Consider the following 16259-nt stretch of genomic DNA (forward strand, 5'->3'; position numbering starts at 1 on the left):
ATCTTTGAATGTTGCAAGACTTTCGCCTTGTATGTAGATCGGGGTAATTACATTCATTGCATTCCTAGTCTAAATCACAATCTGATTGTAACATCCGCTACGTGCCCTCTTTTAATTGCGAGAAGCAGATATATATATATAGCCAAATTCTCTCGCTTCGTTGCGGCGAAATACTGCTTTTAATTTTTTATTAAGAAGAAAAGAAAACCTTTTTAAACGGATCAAAAATATACCAATAACAATTTGTTAAGGATCTGTTTTTTTGTGAAGCTCCCTTTTCACAGCTGTCGCGCTACGGCGTGTGTTTCGTTTATTTGACAGTATGTAGATCGTGGTAATTACATTAATGGCATTCGTTTTCTGAATCACAATCTGATTGTATGGGTGGTTACCTGCCAGGTCACGCTTGTGGTTTGTCAGCAAGTCGCCTTACGTCCGCCACGTGCCCTCTTTCTGTTCCCAGAAGCAGATCATAGAATGGTTATAATAGTTTACTTTCAAATAATGCAAAGAGTATGCGACATGTGTTTCTCCCTAATTCTGGGCTCATCAGGCGTACACACTCACTGCATCCCCTCTCGGGAATCGAATCTCTATTGTCAGCGCCAGAGGTGAAGCCCCTAATGTTGCGCTACGGCGTGTGGTTCGTTTATACCTCGTGTCTTCTCATTAAACTTTTATCTCGCGAATATGTTATTGCAATCCGTAGCGGGAGCATTTCTATAAACTTAATTTAAACTTACGTTTTACACCGTGCTTTGTTTCCCTTATGAAGATGCTTGTATGCTTCACTCGCTCGCTTCTTATTGTTTCGCTCCCTTCTCAATTGTTTAATGAATTTTTTGTTCTTCGCTGTTTGCGGCTCATTCTTCATTTCTCCCTACTGCGTTCTTTTATCTCGCGAATATGTTATTGCAATCCGCAGCGGGAGCATTTCTATAAACTTAATTTAAACTTACGTTTTACACCGTGCTTTGTTTCCCTTATGAAGATGCTTGTATGCTTTACTCGCTCGCTTCTTATTGTTTCGCTCCCTTCTCAATTGTTTAATGAATTTTTTGTTCTTTGCTGTTTGCGGCTCCTCCTTCATTTCTCCCTACTGCGTTCACAGTCTTTTCACGTGATTACGTGGGAGGTGTGATGACGTGACACTCAACTCCTCCTCCCACGGCCATCGAGCTGCCGTCCATTACAGTATATTGTGAAAAAAGAGGTTCCAGTTATGACCATTACGCGTTGAATTTCGAAATGAAACCTGCCTAACTTTTGTAAGTAAGCTGTAAGGAATCAGCCTGACAAATTTCAGCCTTCCACCTACACGGGAAGTTGCAGAATTAGTGATGAGTCAGTCAGTCAGTCAGTCAGTCAGTGAGGGTTTGCCTTTTATTAATTAGTATAGATAAATGTTGCTTTTGTCATTAACCACAGCTTTTTGTACACAGATTGTTGAAAGAAAAGCATCTTAATTGTCCAAGGTCTTTATTGTTTACATCCATTAATCCCCAAAAAGATAAGCACAATTTTGGACACAGAATAATAAAACTTTTTTTGTGCACTTTTATTGCGCAATAAACTCATTATATAATGTTTTCTTAATATCAGGGTCACAATGATACTGCATTTCAATTTTTGTCTTAGTAATTTTGTATTACATTTCAGTTGTAAGCAGAAAATTGCTGGGTGGATTTCAGTTCTACCATACTGTTTTTGTTTTCTTTAGTGGACAGAGGTCAACATTAAAAATTATATCTAGACTCCAGACTTATTTCCTCAGTTACCATTTAATTTATCTTAAATAATAGTGTAAAGATATTTATTTATCAAACGGGTAATGCGTCATTTCAGGTGCTTGCTTTATAGAATTGCTGCACAATTTCACTATATTGCTCGCTATTGAGGGTGTGTGTATGTGTGTGTGCACGTGCAGAACTATTAACCAGAATCAACAAAGAAAGGAAGAGTAATATTCTCATAAATGTGTGATGTACATGATAAAGAGATGCACTTCAAATATTTTGGCATGTCTTCCTTGCACTTTGATGAACTGTTGTTTCATGTTCAAGCCTTCGTTGATAATTCTGGCACCCACATAACCATCATCTCCCCAAAATTCACCATTTAGACTTCAAGGCACCGCACCCACATCACTGCATAATTAGAAAAAAATTAGTGTTCAGCTCACATCGAAAAACCCAGCCCGTGTTGCTGTATCTGACATCATTCTTGCTATGCTTCCACACAACTATAAGTATAAACCAGGCTTCAGACAGGGTTTACAGTAGTCTGTCATGCTATAAAAGCTACACCAAAGCTAAAATTATGCATGAATAATCGGGTCTTTTTGTTTTTATCAAATTGTTTTTGATTAGGAAAATATTGCATGAACCAAAGATCCAAAACATGTGGTAGTCTGCCGGACTTTGCAAGTGTGTTGTTTGGTTGTTCAGAAGTATAAACTGGTAATAATGAGTGTCTGGACAACTGATTTGTCCTACTCCTGTTGTTTTTGGCTTCATCATCCACCTAAGGTTAAAGATATTCAGAACATCAATGAACTATGTACAGTAAAACCTTGATTATCTGTCAGTCTCTGTTAACTGTCAAGGCAAGAAAAATAAATAAAAATTGCGCATACCACCGCCTACCTATTACTGTAATACTACTGCCATGCATTTCGCTGCAAGCTGTGCACATTGGAACAACTCTTCTTTCCGCTAGGGTGTAGTGTTCTTCCCCAGCACCACGTGTCATGCCACATTTTGAAATCACAGTGTCAGTTATGTACCTTCAGTTTTAAAAGCATTTTGTAGCTTTTCTCTTTTGCTATAAATTAATTTACTATAAATTGTTATCCCCAATAAAAGTATGTGTGTGGTGTTGGAATTATCACATAAAATTGAAATTATTAAACATTTACAAAACAGTAAAAGTGCTTCAGGTATTGCTTCAATTTACGGAGTAGGAAGAATAACAGTGAACAATATAAAACGTGATGCTGACAAAATTGAAAAATGTGTTGGAAAATAGAAACCACTTACGGTAATGTTATTCTGTATTAATGTTAATGTTCTTTTGTATTGCAATTTTATTTTTAAATTCTGTTATGTTAATATGTTGTGACGTACAGGCAGCTGGTGATGGGATGTGGGGGAAGATAAAGGGTGGAATGCTGTGTAAGTGATGGGACTGGGTGAAGGGCTTCTGTTCTGTAAGGGGTGGACACGCCGCACCCACGGAGAATGACACAGCCAAACGGATTATTTATTAAAAATTGCCCATTCGTTTGGAGCTGCAGACCCGCTATATCACACTGTTCTGTTATCCTTCTTTTCTCTTGTCCGTCACGAACTCAGTCCAGACCCCTGACGGATAATCAAGGTTTTACTGTATATAAAAAAGAATTTAGGGTAAAGAAAACTTTTACAAGTTTGATAGATAGATAGATAGATAGATAGATAGATAGATAGATAGATAGATAGATAGATAGATAGATAGATAGATAGATAGATAGATAGATAGATAGATAGATAGATAGATATTTACAACCAAATTCCAATTCTATACTTTATAAAAAGTACAAAAGAAGGCAGGTATGAAAAACAAAATATTCTTTAGTTAATGATGAGGAAATGTTTGAAAATAATTTCAAAATGATGATTACATAGTTTCTCCAGGGATCTCAATTTGTGGCATTCTTTTTAGAGTCTGTTTCCATTCTAATGATGTCATGTCTATAGGTTTGTCCTGTGGAAACTGCCATGGATCTAAGTGAAAAATATATTATGGTACCTGTCAAAACCAGTAGAGTTTAATGATTTGAATTTTGCATATGTGGTACTTTAAGTATGAATTTAATTGTAAATGTATTTGGTTTTTTTCCTTACACCATTTTTTAACTTAGCATTATATCTGGGCTGGCACATTGCTAAACATTTCAGGACTGTCTAGATTTAAAAACTAAAATTTTACAGGGAACTGACAAAAGTTGTAAAACAATTCAATCTTATATTTTAATATGCAGAAACCACTCAAAAGAATAAAGATAGAAGATGTTGAAGATGAGTTGCCTATTACTAACCTCCCACTAAGGTTAAACAACCCTGTTGAGTTGACACTGGATCCAGCAGAAGAAAATATCACTGGAGGAGAATCTAATACTTTGCAGACTGATTCAAGTTCCAGATTTTTGAAAATAGAGGAGATACCAAATACAGAAACAGAAATATTAGAAAGGTAAACAAACATGAACTACTGCAAACACCTTGTACACAATTTTTCCAATGTAACTAAAAGATACCCCTGTGTTGTGAGATGTACAGTAAACAGTTAATGTAAATGTACTATGTACCAGTTAATGAAATATTTTTCTGAATTTTATCACCATAGAATGGGAAAATTAAATATTTATGGATGAATTAAAGTCTGAAATTATTTTTAAATATGTTAACATTTTAATTAACATGTTCATCACAGTCCAGCATGATGGCACTGTGACAGTGGTGCTGACAGTAAGGAGACCAGTGTTCATGTTCTGGGTGCTCCCTGTGTAGAGTTTGCATGTTCTCCCCATGTTAATATGGCTATCCTGTGTGGTGCTCTGGTTTTCTCCCACAGTCCAAAGACAGGCTGGTTAGGTGAATTGGTGATGCTAAATTGGCCCTAGAGTGTTTATGTGTTCACCGTGCAAAGAAATGATACCTTTTCCAGGGACTGTTCCTGCCTTGCACACTGTCCAAGGCATTTTTTCCTACTTATGCTTACTGGGATATGTTGCAGCTTCCCCCAGAAACACCTCAGGATAAACCGGTTTGGAAAGTAATAAATGAATGGATGTTCATCACATAATTAATGTTTTATTACGTTAGCAATGTGTTGTGGTATAGTTTGTAACTTTTCTACAGACATTTTCCATATATTTTGTGAGCAGTATGGTGTATCATGCCCCATTTGAAAGGTGAACCTATTGTGAATCTAAACCATGCATTCTGGCATGTATGTGAGGAAATATTAGTGGCATACATTAAAGTCCTTCTGCAGCTAATCTTGGCAATTTTCAAAACAGTACAGATTACTTCCAGTGATGTTATGGACAACTACAGCGATTTGCAGTGGTGTATAAATTTATATTGTCAGACAAGTGCATATGGAATTTAAGAAACTACACTGACCTCACTACCTTCACCTGGCTCATTATAAAACAGAGATCAGTTAGAATTGTCCACATGGATTTTGATCTACTGAACCTGAACCAGCATAAAAAAAATAAAGGCATATAATTTTAATTCATTGCAACTGAAAGGGATGAAGGATGGGCACTACTGTAACTCAGCTGCTTAAATAAATTTGTTCACAGAACAAAATGTATGAATAGTAACTTTAAAACTGGATTACAGTCATACACAAAGGTGACTTGATTTGTATCCCTTGATCTGAAAATATGGTACGTTTTATCTAACTGTTCAAAGTTAGATAAAAAATAAGTTAGTAGAAACTTGCTTAATGTAATTCAGAATCATGAGAGTCTATCCCTGCAGCAACCAACACCCTGGAAAGAATACATATCTATTGCAGGGCCCAGTCATGTGTGCACACACACATACACAGAGACACACTTACAGTACTAATTTGGAGGAGGATCATAAAAATTAATTTTACAGTAAGAGACTGCAGAAGGGGTTTATCGTAAGGATTTTTATTTTGTTTTTATTTTCTTATAGTGATTCAACTGAATCTCATATAGAGGTACATTCTTCAGCAAATGTTATGAGAAAAGCACCAGATGAAAACATTATTGGAAATGCATCTTTAGCTCCATGTTTGTCAATGCCTCCAGTTCCAACTAATTCATTTCAACTTGAAACAGATCTGAGGAAACTAAAAGATCATCCTGACATGATGTATATTTACCTTAAGGTAATGAAAAAATGCTTTTTATTTGTTTATTTTTTACAATGATTTTGAATGTGCAACTTCTGCTGAATTGGTTGGAAACCTGAGTGTGGGTTTTTGCTCCTTAAGAGTGGATATTCTCTAGGAAACAGTGGTAATGAGCTTAGAACAAGGAGTGTCTCATTAAAAAGTACATTTTCTTGTCTGTGATACAAGGGTACATTGATCCCATAAGTGAGTTTTTTTTCCAGAATAGTGCAGTCACATGGGTGTGGCAGTTCCCTAGTTAATTAAAGTTAATTTAATTAATTAAGCTAATTTAAAGTTCTAGAAAGGTAGGGAAAGGACTAACTCTTTTTATGGTCTTGCGAGGATATGCACATTCATATTGCTTGTTCATGTGTATTCATACTCTACCAAAACATATTAGTGCTTTGTGGTTTTCTGTTCCTATACATAAGATAGCCATATTTTCTCCACACAATAAAATGTAATAGGAAGATCAAATCTGGATAGCAGAATAGATAAAGACAAGCAGCCTTTAAAGAACATAGTCCTTTGTTACAGGGTATCAGCAGATGGTGATTTCCAGGACTGAGCATTTTTAAATGGCCACTGGGTTTTCAAGGTGATCCCTAATATAGAAATAACACATCCCAAACCCCGCAAAAAATAAGTAAATGGAAGTGCAAACTGAAATTGGAAAGAAAAGGTCAAAGGTTCTCGGGATAGAAAGCAGTCTTAAACAAGAAAGAGACTGCTTGTATTCTGTAGCCATTTATGGCGCCCTGCATATGTTGAGTTAGACCTGTGAGTGAACTACTAGTTAGTTTGTTGTTTAGATTAGTCCATGTTTCGTTCATCCTTATTTGCCCTTTCTTGTGTATACATAGGTTTTTTGCTTTTCAGGTCTATAATCTGGCTTCTGTTTATACTAAGCAATGTAACTATTACAAAGTACTTGTAACATATTAAACTTAATATTCAATACAGATAATAACATATTGAAGAATAATGAAATGCATGTACATTTTATTTCTCATTTTAGCAAATAGACCCAGCTCATTTCCCAAAGCTGTTTCAGACATCTTTAGAACCAGACATTTTGAATCAGATATTAAACATTCTTCATGTCTCTTACAGAAGGTAAGTAAGCCTACATAGTACAAATCATACTTCAAGTTTTTGTTTTTATTGGAAAGTATGTGATTATTAACATATGAAGATAATCTATATTTAATGGATGTGTTATGATGTTTATGAAGAAAACTGTAGAGTAATAAAACTTCAAAGATTTATGGTCCATTATACCTTACATGCCTTTGTTTACTAAAAGCAAGTGAATTTTGCAATTATGACTTAACATTGAAATACAGTAATTTAAGCAAACAAGAACTCCCATAGCAGTACTTCACAATTTTTTCTGGCTTTCACCTCCTTCACTATCATAAAAAACAATAAATGGACAGATCCCTGTTCCAGCACTACTTCTCAAAACTTTGACCATCTGCTGTCCTGAATACTCTACAGTCTTCTTCAAATAACTGTACCATAATCCTCTTTCCTCCACACCTAATATCATAAATGCTCACTTTAGCAACTGTTGTGGCACCCTGTGGGACATTATTTCCAGATCTACTGTATATAATAGCTTCTTTTCCATTGGAATGTTGCTTTTCCCACATTTACTTGACAACAAAGATTTTACCTGTTGGTCCCTTCCTAGACCAAATTGTGTTTTACTAACTATCTTCTGATTCCTGATTATTTTCTATAGCATTGTCTCATGCACCTACATAACTTGTTTCAAAACCCTTGATTGCTCAGTATCACCCATACTCCAGTGGGTCTCTGTTTCCTTCATATGCAGGAATAATCATTTTTTAAGTCACCAGAAATCTTCATTTCACGTAAAATTATTTTGCACAGGTGTGTCTACTGTTCAACCCCACTGCCTTCTTTTGCCTTCAGCATTCCCAACACCACTCTAGTTAAGACTGTGACTTACTTGTTTTCATTTTTTTCCAGCGCTTTTTGCAACCTGTTCATTTTATAACTTACAACTCAAGTAAAATTTTGAAGATGTATGTCTTCCATTGTATTATCACTCCCATTACTGTCAATGACACTTACTGTATACACTGTCTTTCTTATGCTGTCTTTTTCAAGATCCTGAACTTATTTTTCTTTCCTTCCTCATTCTGAAGCTCACTTGTAAACTACCATTTCTTTTCTTTTGTATTTATATAGCTTTTCTTGTGTCTCCCAGTATCCCCTCCGTGATTCAGTCCTAAAACTCATCTTTCTGCTCAGTTCCCACAACATGTAGGTTACAAGACTATATTAATTTGTCATTTCCTAAAAAATAATATCTACAACACCTTCATTCACCATCTTCACTTCCACCACTTAGTCCACTTGTCTGAAACCAGTACACCAACCCTAGTATTTGTGCTCCCCCTCCAGAAACCTTGTACTTTCCGCAATTACCCAATAAGCATTCATACACCTTTATCGTTCAATCTTTGTTTCCAAACAGAAGCAATTCTAAAACATTCTTAAAGTTTTTCTTTTATTACAATTATAAAACTCCTTATCCGAATAAGTGAATGCCTCCACCACCATTACAAATATATTTGTAACCTAGCGCAGATATGAAAATGCACTCATAGATTGTTCAACAAACAGATTAGTTATTGCCTGTGATCCAATATGAAAATTTGTTAGTTCAAAATAGTAGCATCAGTTTCTAGGTGATTTATGCTGCTTGGACATGCATTTCAAAGCAAAGAATCCGTTTTGGGTAGAGCTGTGCTTTTTATCTCAAAGTTGTGGTAAACAATAAGTCAGGAGATTGTACTAAAAGACTTTAAAGGCTTTAGGTAACCAATGGAGTACAGTCAAGGCCATCATTAAGAAGCAGAAGGCATATGGCATCACCCAGACTTTGCATTGATAAGGCTTTTTTCCAAATTGGATGGCAGAGTAAGAAGAGAACTTTATAGTAGAGATTATACATTGTTTGTGTTGAAAATACCGCAGGTTCTCCACAAATCTGGGATTTTTGGGAAAGTGGCAAGGAAAAAAGCCACATCTTAAAATACTAAAAAGACTCTACAGCCAAATTATTGTTGCTGAATTGTCTCTCTGTGTGTGTGTGTGTGTGTGTGTGTGTGTGTGTGTGTGTGTGTGTGTGTGTGTGTGCTCACTCTGCAATGGGATTGTGTCCCATCTAGGGGTTATTGCTGCCTTGTGCCCAATGCATGCTGGCATAGGCTCTGACTTCCTCATGAGCCTGCTCAGGATATGCAAGTTTGAAAGAGGATGAATGGATGGATGGATGGAATTCTACAGCCAAGTGGCAAAAGGTACTGTAGTCATATTAGATCAAAATTTCACTTTCCTGGCCAGAATGTGAAAGGATATGTCCAGGGATGGGGGACTTAATACACCTTACCTTCCAAAGAGTATCATTCTTGCAATGAAGCCTAGCAGTGACGACAGAGCACAATTCATAACAAAACTGGAAAAATCAGTGATTTAGATATTTATTCTTTTTGTGGCTTTTAAGCAACAAGAAGTGAACATTTTAAAAGAGAGTGGTGGCTTCCAGTTTATATTAAATTCCACAATGTTGTTAAGAGTTTTTTTTATATTGGTTGATATGTGGTAAACTTTAAAGTACAATAAAATGACAGAAAAGGGCAGTTACACATATTAACATTTTTGCATTAAATTTTATTTCAAGCAACAACCATTTCAGATTACCTATGAAGTGTTTTGCATACATTTTTATGTCATGAACTGTGATCCAATGTTACAATGTGTATGATTATATGTGTAGTGAGACCTCCTAACTTACTGTGGTAAAAGTGAATGGGTTGGAATTCTGATGTTCAGCAGCACTTTCACATTTGTTAATTTAATACTATCATATCATTTTAAGGCATGAGTCACCATCTCTTATCTTGGAAGTTTTGAAAAACCTAGCTCAAGTGAAAAGGTTTGATATGGCAATCATGTTCATGTCAAAAGAAGAAAAGAATGGTAAGTATTTGAAGGCAAAAAATATTACTATAGACAGTAACAAACATATCTCTTAAGGTCCTCTATCTTTGCATACTCTAGCTTTGAAGATGTATACTACCAATAAATATTTGAAACTGGAGTTGCTTAAAAATTTTAATTTTTAAAAAATATTCTGGAGCAAGGAGCTAAATGATCCTTTCGCATGTAATTATTTAATGTAACAGACAAGTTATATTGAAGACCAGTATTACTATGTGTAGTCATTGATATAAATTTACCCTTCACATCCCATCATACATACAGTAAGCTTGTGTTTACAAATTAGCATTATGTTGGCTATCATGACTCCAAGAAGCAGTTTTTATGGCTTTGATAGGAAATTAATTATACAAGTTTAATGATGAAGACTGCTCAATTTGCACATTTACGAGCAACAAAGTGGCTAAGGCGATATTGATAAATAAAAAAATGGTATAGAAAGATGTCATCAGCTAGGTATGTCTCTGTATAAGAGCATTATAACATTCTTAACATGGTATCAGATGATTCATTTGAGATGCAAATTAAAAACTGACAAGCAGTTCTGAGCAATTTGACTGTATAATCTCCATCAGTATGGAGAGTCGTAAGCTTCATCAATAACAGTACATCAAAAACTTCACAGAGGGATATGCTGTGCTCATTTTGCCATATGTATACCAATTATTACAGTTACAAATGAACTTTTCAATGTTTTCAAAAGTTCATAAGCTATGGTCTACAGGTTAGTGGAAAAAGTCATTGTTAGGTGTGTTTGGCATAACTAACAGAAGTCTTACAGGCCTGAGGCGCACCTGGCATGGCACACTGAGAGATGACCGAGAGACGGACCCAGAAGGAATTCATATTTCTTGACTTGGTCTGGACACATCTGGGAATTACCCAGAAGAAAACTGGAGGAAACTGCTGGAGATTTATTTAAACTGTTTTTTTGGTTTTTGACCATGTACACCTCAGACATGTTAAGCGACTTTCTTCAACTTTCCTTTTTCATAATACTTATATTATTTGCATTTCTTTTTCTTTATAAATGTAATACATGACTGTATTTTTTTTATTCATTCGTGCAAAAAATTTAATGTGTTATAATTATGTTTTGTATTTTTACAATGATTGACATCAAACAAAATATAATGAATTAATTTTGATTCTGTTTTCATGTTCTTTTTAGTTGTAAAGGATCTTTTCAACTATATCTGTAAGGATGGCTTGGAAGAAGAAGCTGTAAAACTGACAAAAACGAAATATAATGTATAAATGTTTGTACTTTTAAGTTACACAAGTTCAAAACCTTAAATGCTGATAACTGAGGAGTATTTTTGCCTGTGTGGCAGTGCAGTAATGTAACCTTTTGTTGTAACAACTTTTGAAACATCCAAATGTTTAGCTTGTCATAAATATGTTGGCTTCCTCTCCAGTATTAAATTCCTGCTTTATACCACTTGCTGCTGTAATTTAATAAAATATATTTGTATAATTACAATGCATTTTATATTGTTGCACATTTGGGTGTAAATGGATTTATGCATAAAAAGAGGATGCATATTTATTTATATGAATTGCATTGAATAGCTTACAGTGGGTATAGAAAAGAATCACCCCCTTCAAAATATTCCCATTTTGTTTGCTTTACAGCCTTAAATGAAAACAAACCAATATTTTTCCAGCTTTACTTACTCAATGCAATCTATAACATCCAAGTGAAAGATATCACAGCTACAGTTCAAAAGTATTTAAAAAAAAATAAAAAACATGAAATACTGAGATTAATAAAGGATCACACCCTCCTAAACAATATTTGTAAACTCAATTAGGTGTAAGTGCCCACCATTTCAATTGCAGACCATGGTTACTGGCTTCCACCTGTGATCAGTTGTAATCAGTGTGATTAGTGAAGCATGAAAACAGCTGTTCCTGGAACATTCCCTTGATTGGTAGTGCAACTAACAGCAAACAGCTGGCTATGGGTGGCAATCCACTTTCAAAAGATCTCAGGGATAGAGTTGTGAACAGACATAAGGCAGGAGATAGATACAAAAAAAATCTCAAAGACTTTATCAATCCTAAGGAGCACAGTAGTCCATAATAAAAAAGTGGCAAGTGTTTGGTACTACTAGGACCCTCTCTGGATCCGGCCGTCTCTCCAAAGTGGATGGAAGTGCAAGGAGGAAACTGGTAAGAAAGGCTGCCAATGGCCACTTTGAAGGAGTTACAGGATTTTATGGCAAAGAGTGGTCATTGTGTGCATGTGACAACAATTTCACAAGCACTCCACAATTGTGGCTTGTCCGGGAGGGTCGCTTTGAAAAAGCCACTTCTCAAGAAAGGCCACATTAAGGCTCGTTTGAGCTTTGCCAGAGTGCACCTTGAAGATTCTGATGCCAAGTGGAGAAAGGTCGTATGGTCAGATGAGACCAAGATCAAACTATCTGGCCTCAATACCAAATGGTTCACCTGGCAGAAATCCAATGCAGCTCACCATCCAAAATGCACCATACCTACAGTAAGGCATGGAGGTGGCAGCATCCTGTTGTGGGGGTGTTTCTCTACTGCAGGGTCTGGGGAAAAATGAATGGGACAAAATACCGTCAAATTCTTGAGGAAAACCTACTTCCCTCTGCAAGAAAGATGAAGATAAGCAGAATGTAAACCTTTCAACACAACAGCCCGAAATTAACCACACAATGGCTGAAGGAGAAAAAAAATGAATGTCCTTGTGTGACCCAGACCTAAATCCCATTGAAAATCTGTGGAAAGATTTGAAGATAGCAGTCCACCAACGCTCACCATTCAATTTGACCGAACTTTAACAGTTCTGTAAAGAAGAGTGGGCAAATATTACTCAATCTAGATGTGCAAAGCTGATAGAGAAGTATCCCAACAGACTCAAGGCTGTCATTAAAGCAAAAGGTGGTTCAACAAAATATTGACATTGAGGGGTGATCCTTTATTAATCTCTGTATGTCTTGTTTGAGATTTTTTATAACTGTATAATTTTTCTGAACTGTAGCTGTGATTTCTTTCACTTGGATGTTATACAGTCGTATGAAAAAGTTTGGGAACCCCTCTTAATTCTTTGGATTTTTGTTTATCATTGGCTGAGCTTTCAAAGTAGCAACTTCATTTTAATATATGACATGCCTTATGGAAACAGTAGTATTTCAGCAGTGACATTAAGTTTTTAAGACATTAAGGATTAACAGAAAATATGCAGTATGCATCATAACCAAATTAGACAGGTGCATACATTTGGGCACCCCAACAGAGATATTACATCAATACTTAGTTGAGCCTCCTTTTGCAAATATAAAAGCCTCTAGATGCCTCCTATAGCCTTTGATGAGTGTCTGGATTCTGGATGGAGATATTTTTGACCATTCTTCCATACAAAATCTCTCCAGTTCAGTTAAATTTGATGGCTGCTGAGCATGGACAGCCTGCTTCAAATCATCCCATAGATTTTCGATGATATTCAAGTCAGAAGGACTGTGATGGCCATTCCATAACATTGTACTTCTCCCTCTGCATGAATGCCTTTGTAGATTTCAAACTGTGTTTTGGGTCATTGTCTTATTGTAATATCCAACCCCTGCGTAACTTCAACTTTGTGACTAATGCTTGAACATTATCCTGAAGAATTTGTTGATATTGGATTGAATTCATCCGACCCTCGACTTTAACAAGGGCCCCCAGTCCCTGAACTAGCCACACATCCCCACAGCATGATGGAACCTCCACCAAATTTGACAGTAGGTCGCAGGTGTTTTTCTTGGAATGTGGTGCTCTTCTTCCACCATGCAAAGCGCATTTTGTTATTACCAAATAACTCTTTGTTCCAAAATGAATCTGGCTTGTCTAAATGAGCATTTGCATACAACAAGCGACTGTTTGAGGCGTGAGTGCAGAAAGGGCTTCTTTCTCATCACCCTCCCATACAGATGTTCTTTGTGCAAATTGTACTACATTGTAGAACGATTTACAGATACACCATCTGCAGCAAGATGTTCTTGCAGGTCTTTGGAGGTGATCTGTGGGTTATCTGTAACCATTCTCACAATCCTGCGCATATGCCGCTCCTGTATTTTTCTTGGCCTGCCAGACCTGGGTTTAACAGCAACTGTGCCTGTGGCCTTCCATTTCCTGATTACATTCCTTACAGTTGAAACTCACAGTTTAAACCTCTGAGAGAGCTTTTTGTAGCCTTCCTCTAAACCATGATACTGAACAATCTTTGTTTTCAGATCTTTTGAGAGCTGCTTTGAGGATCCCATGCTGTCACTATTCAGAGGAGAGTCAAAGGGAAGCACAACTTCCAATGGACCACCTTAAGTACCTTTTCTTATGATTGGACACACCTGTCTATGAAGTTCAAGGCTTAACGAGCTAATCCAACCAATTTGGTGTTGCAAGTAATCAGTATTGAGCAGTGACATGCATTCAAATCAGCAAAATTACAAGGGGACCCACATTTTTGCACAGCCAGTTTTTCACATTTGATTTAATTTCATACAACTAAATACTGCTTTACTAAAAATCTTTGTTCGGAAAACACCCCAGTACTCAGATGTTCCTAGGAAATGAAAGACATACCACTGTTATCTTTTTTTGTTGAAAGTAGAGTAAATTATTATGCAGGCTGACAGGGGTTCCCAGACTTTTTCATATGACTGTAGGTTGCATTGAGTAAGTAAAGCTGGTAAGAAATATTTTTTGTGTGTGTTTTCATTTAAGGCTGTAAAGCACAAAAAATAGGAATATTTTGAAGGGGGTGATTCTTTTCTATACCCACTATATGTGTATATGAGGATTGGTTCCAAGTAACCCCACCTAACAAACTTTCATAGGTTGAGTTAATTAAAATTACAGACATCTGTAAATTTATTTAAAAAAAATACACTGACCATATCCATAGGTAAGAGCGTGCTTTCTCTTACAGCTGTGTCATCTCTTTTACTTATTTTTAGGTTATTGTACTGTAAGGTAAGCTTTTCATTTCTGATTTTTTTTTTTTTGGGAGCAAGGTGTGCCATGTAGCTTGTATAGCAGGCAAAATCATCATATTAAAAAAAATGTAAGATCTTGTATTTTATTTCTTTAAAACTTGATGTATATATATATATATATATATATATATATATATATATATATATATATATATATATACACACAGTTTTTTGAAGTTTACTTAAGATTGCATGTGTAACATACAGAATAACGAATGTTAAACTACATAATGGCAAAATATGAGGGAGACCCTCCTATTTATGAAATGATATGACAACTTCAAAAGATGGTGGGCTCTGTGTTTTGCATTTGACAAAAATGCCATTTGTTGGTGGGCTTTTACTGCATGAGGAAAAAATTGAAAAGACTAATTTCTGAAGCACACTTGAGGTACAGTATGTTGGGAGTAGGGCATTATTTTGTTTGTTTGTTCGAACCTAGAGTGAAATATTTTGGTTTAATTGTAACAATACAACACCTAGTGGAAATAATCTTATTTTTATTCAGTGGCATGTATCACATGCACCTTAGTCCACAGCACTACAAGTGAGTCATGGCATCAGCCTAGCTTGTGATAAGCATTCTCAGGATTTGTCATTTTTATTTGCGTATAAGACATGAACACTTCAGTATTCCCCTTAGTTTGATGTCAGCCCAGTGTTGCTTTGCTCTGGACGTATGAAATAGCTTGGAGCTTTATTATAAAGTTAAACAGGTATTTCTCAGGATTTGCTGGGTTTCAGTTATGCTTATTTCCACTTTTCTGATACACCTCCATCGAATGTTCTATCTACTCAAAAGCTGAAACAGGCAAATTATTATTTTGATGTCTGGTCTTTTGAGTTTGCTGTAAACATTTACAAATTCCAAGTATGCTACTGTGCGTGAATTAAAGTACTCACAAGTTCACAATTTCAGATTGAGATTGTATTTCCAGATAGAGAGAGAAAATTGAAAATGATGCCAATTTCAGCTGTGTTATATCTGTCTTTTAAATGTGGACTGGGTTAAGATTGTTTTCATATTCTGTTTCCAGAAAAAAGTTGGCTAAACCCCCAAAGATGTGTGATATATTTTTTAATTTAACCATAAAGAAAGAGAAATTCTAAGAAATAGAACACCATATCATTCCTGTATTTAATCCTTGTGATCAAATACAACCATTGACGCTACAAAAACCCTTCAACCTACCCAAATGGTGGTGTTCACAGTTTTAAAAAAGCAGAACAAGTTATCACTTTACTATTAACAAATTAATGCCAAAAGAATGGGGGAGAGAGACAGATAAATAACTTTTA

The 16259-nt window shown here is 35.8% G+C and overlaps 1 protein-coding gene across 2 annotated transcripts in view; it reads left to right on the forward strand.

Moving 5' to 3' along the window:
• The window catches only part of rpap3 (RNA polymerase II associated protein 3), a 114582-nt gene extending 103142 nt beyond the window's left edge, over window positions 1-11440 (forward strand). For both annotated transcript variants that reach the window (XM_051928688.1, XM_051928689.1), the window contains exons 13-17: window positions 4022-4233; window positions 5718-5913; window positions 6938-7035; window positions 9836-9936; window positions 11129-11440. In XM_051928688.1, the coding sequence (XP_051784648.1) occupies window positions 4022-4233; window positions 5718-5913; window positions 6938-7035; window positions 9836-9936; window positions 11129-11214 (693 nt within the window). In that variant the 3' untranslated portion in view covers window positions 11215-11440. The remainder of the gene's footprint in view (window positions 1-4021; window positions 4234-5717; window positions 5914-6937; window positions 7036-9835; window positions 9937-11128) is intronic.
• Window positions 11441-16259: the final 4819 nt, after the last annotated feature.

The sequence above is a fragment of the Erpetoichthys calabaricus genome, chromosome 1 (assembly GCF_900747795.2).
Source record: "Erpetoichthys calabaricus chromosome 1, fErpCal1.3, whole genome shotgun sequence".
NCBI classification, from domain to species: Eukaryota; Metazoa; Chordata; class Cladistia; order Polypteriformes; family Polypteridae; genus Erpetoichthys; species Erpetoichthys calabaricus.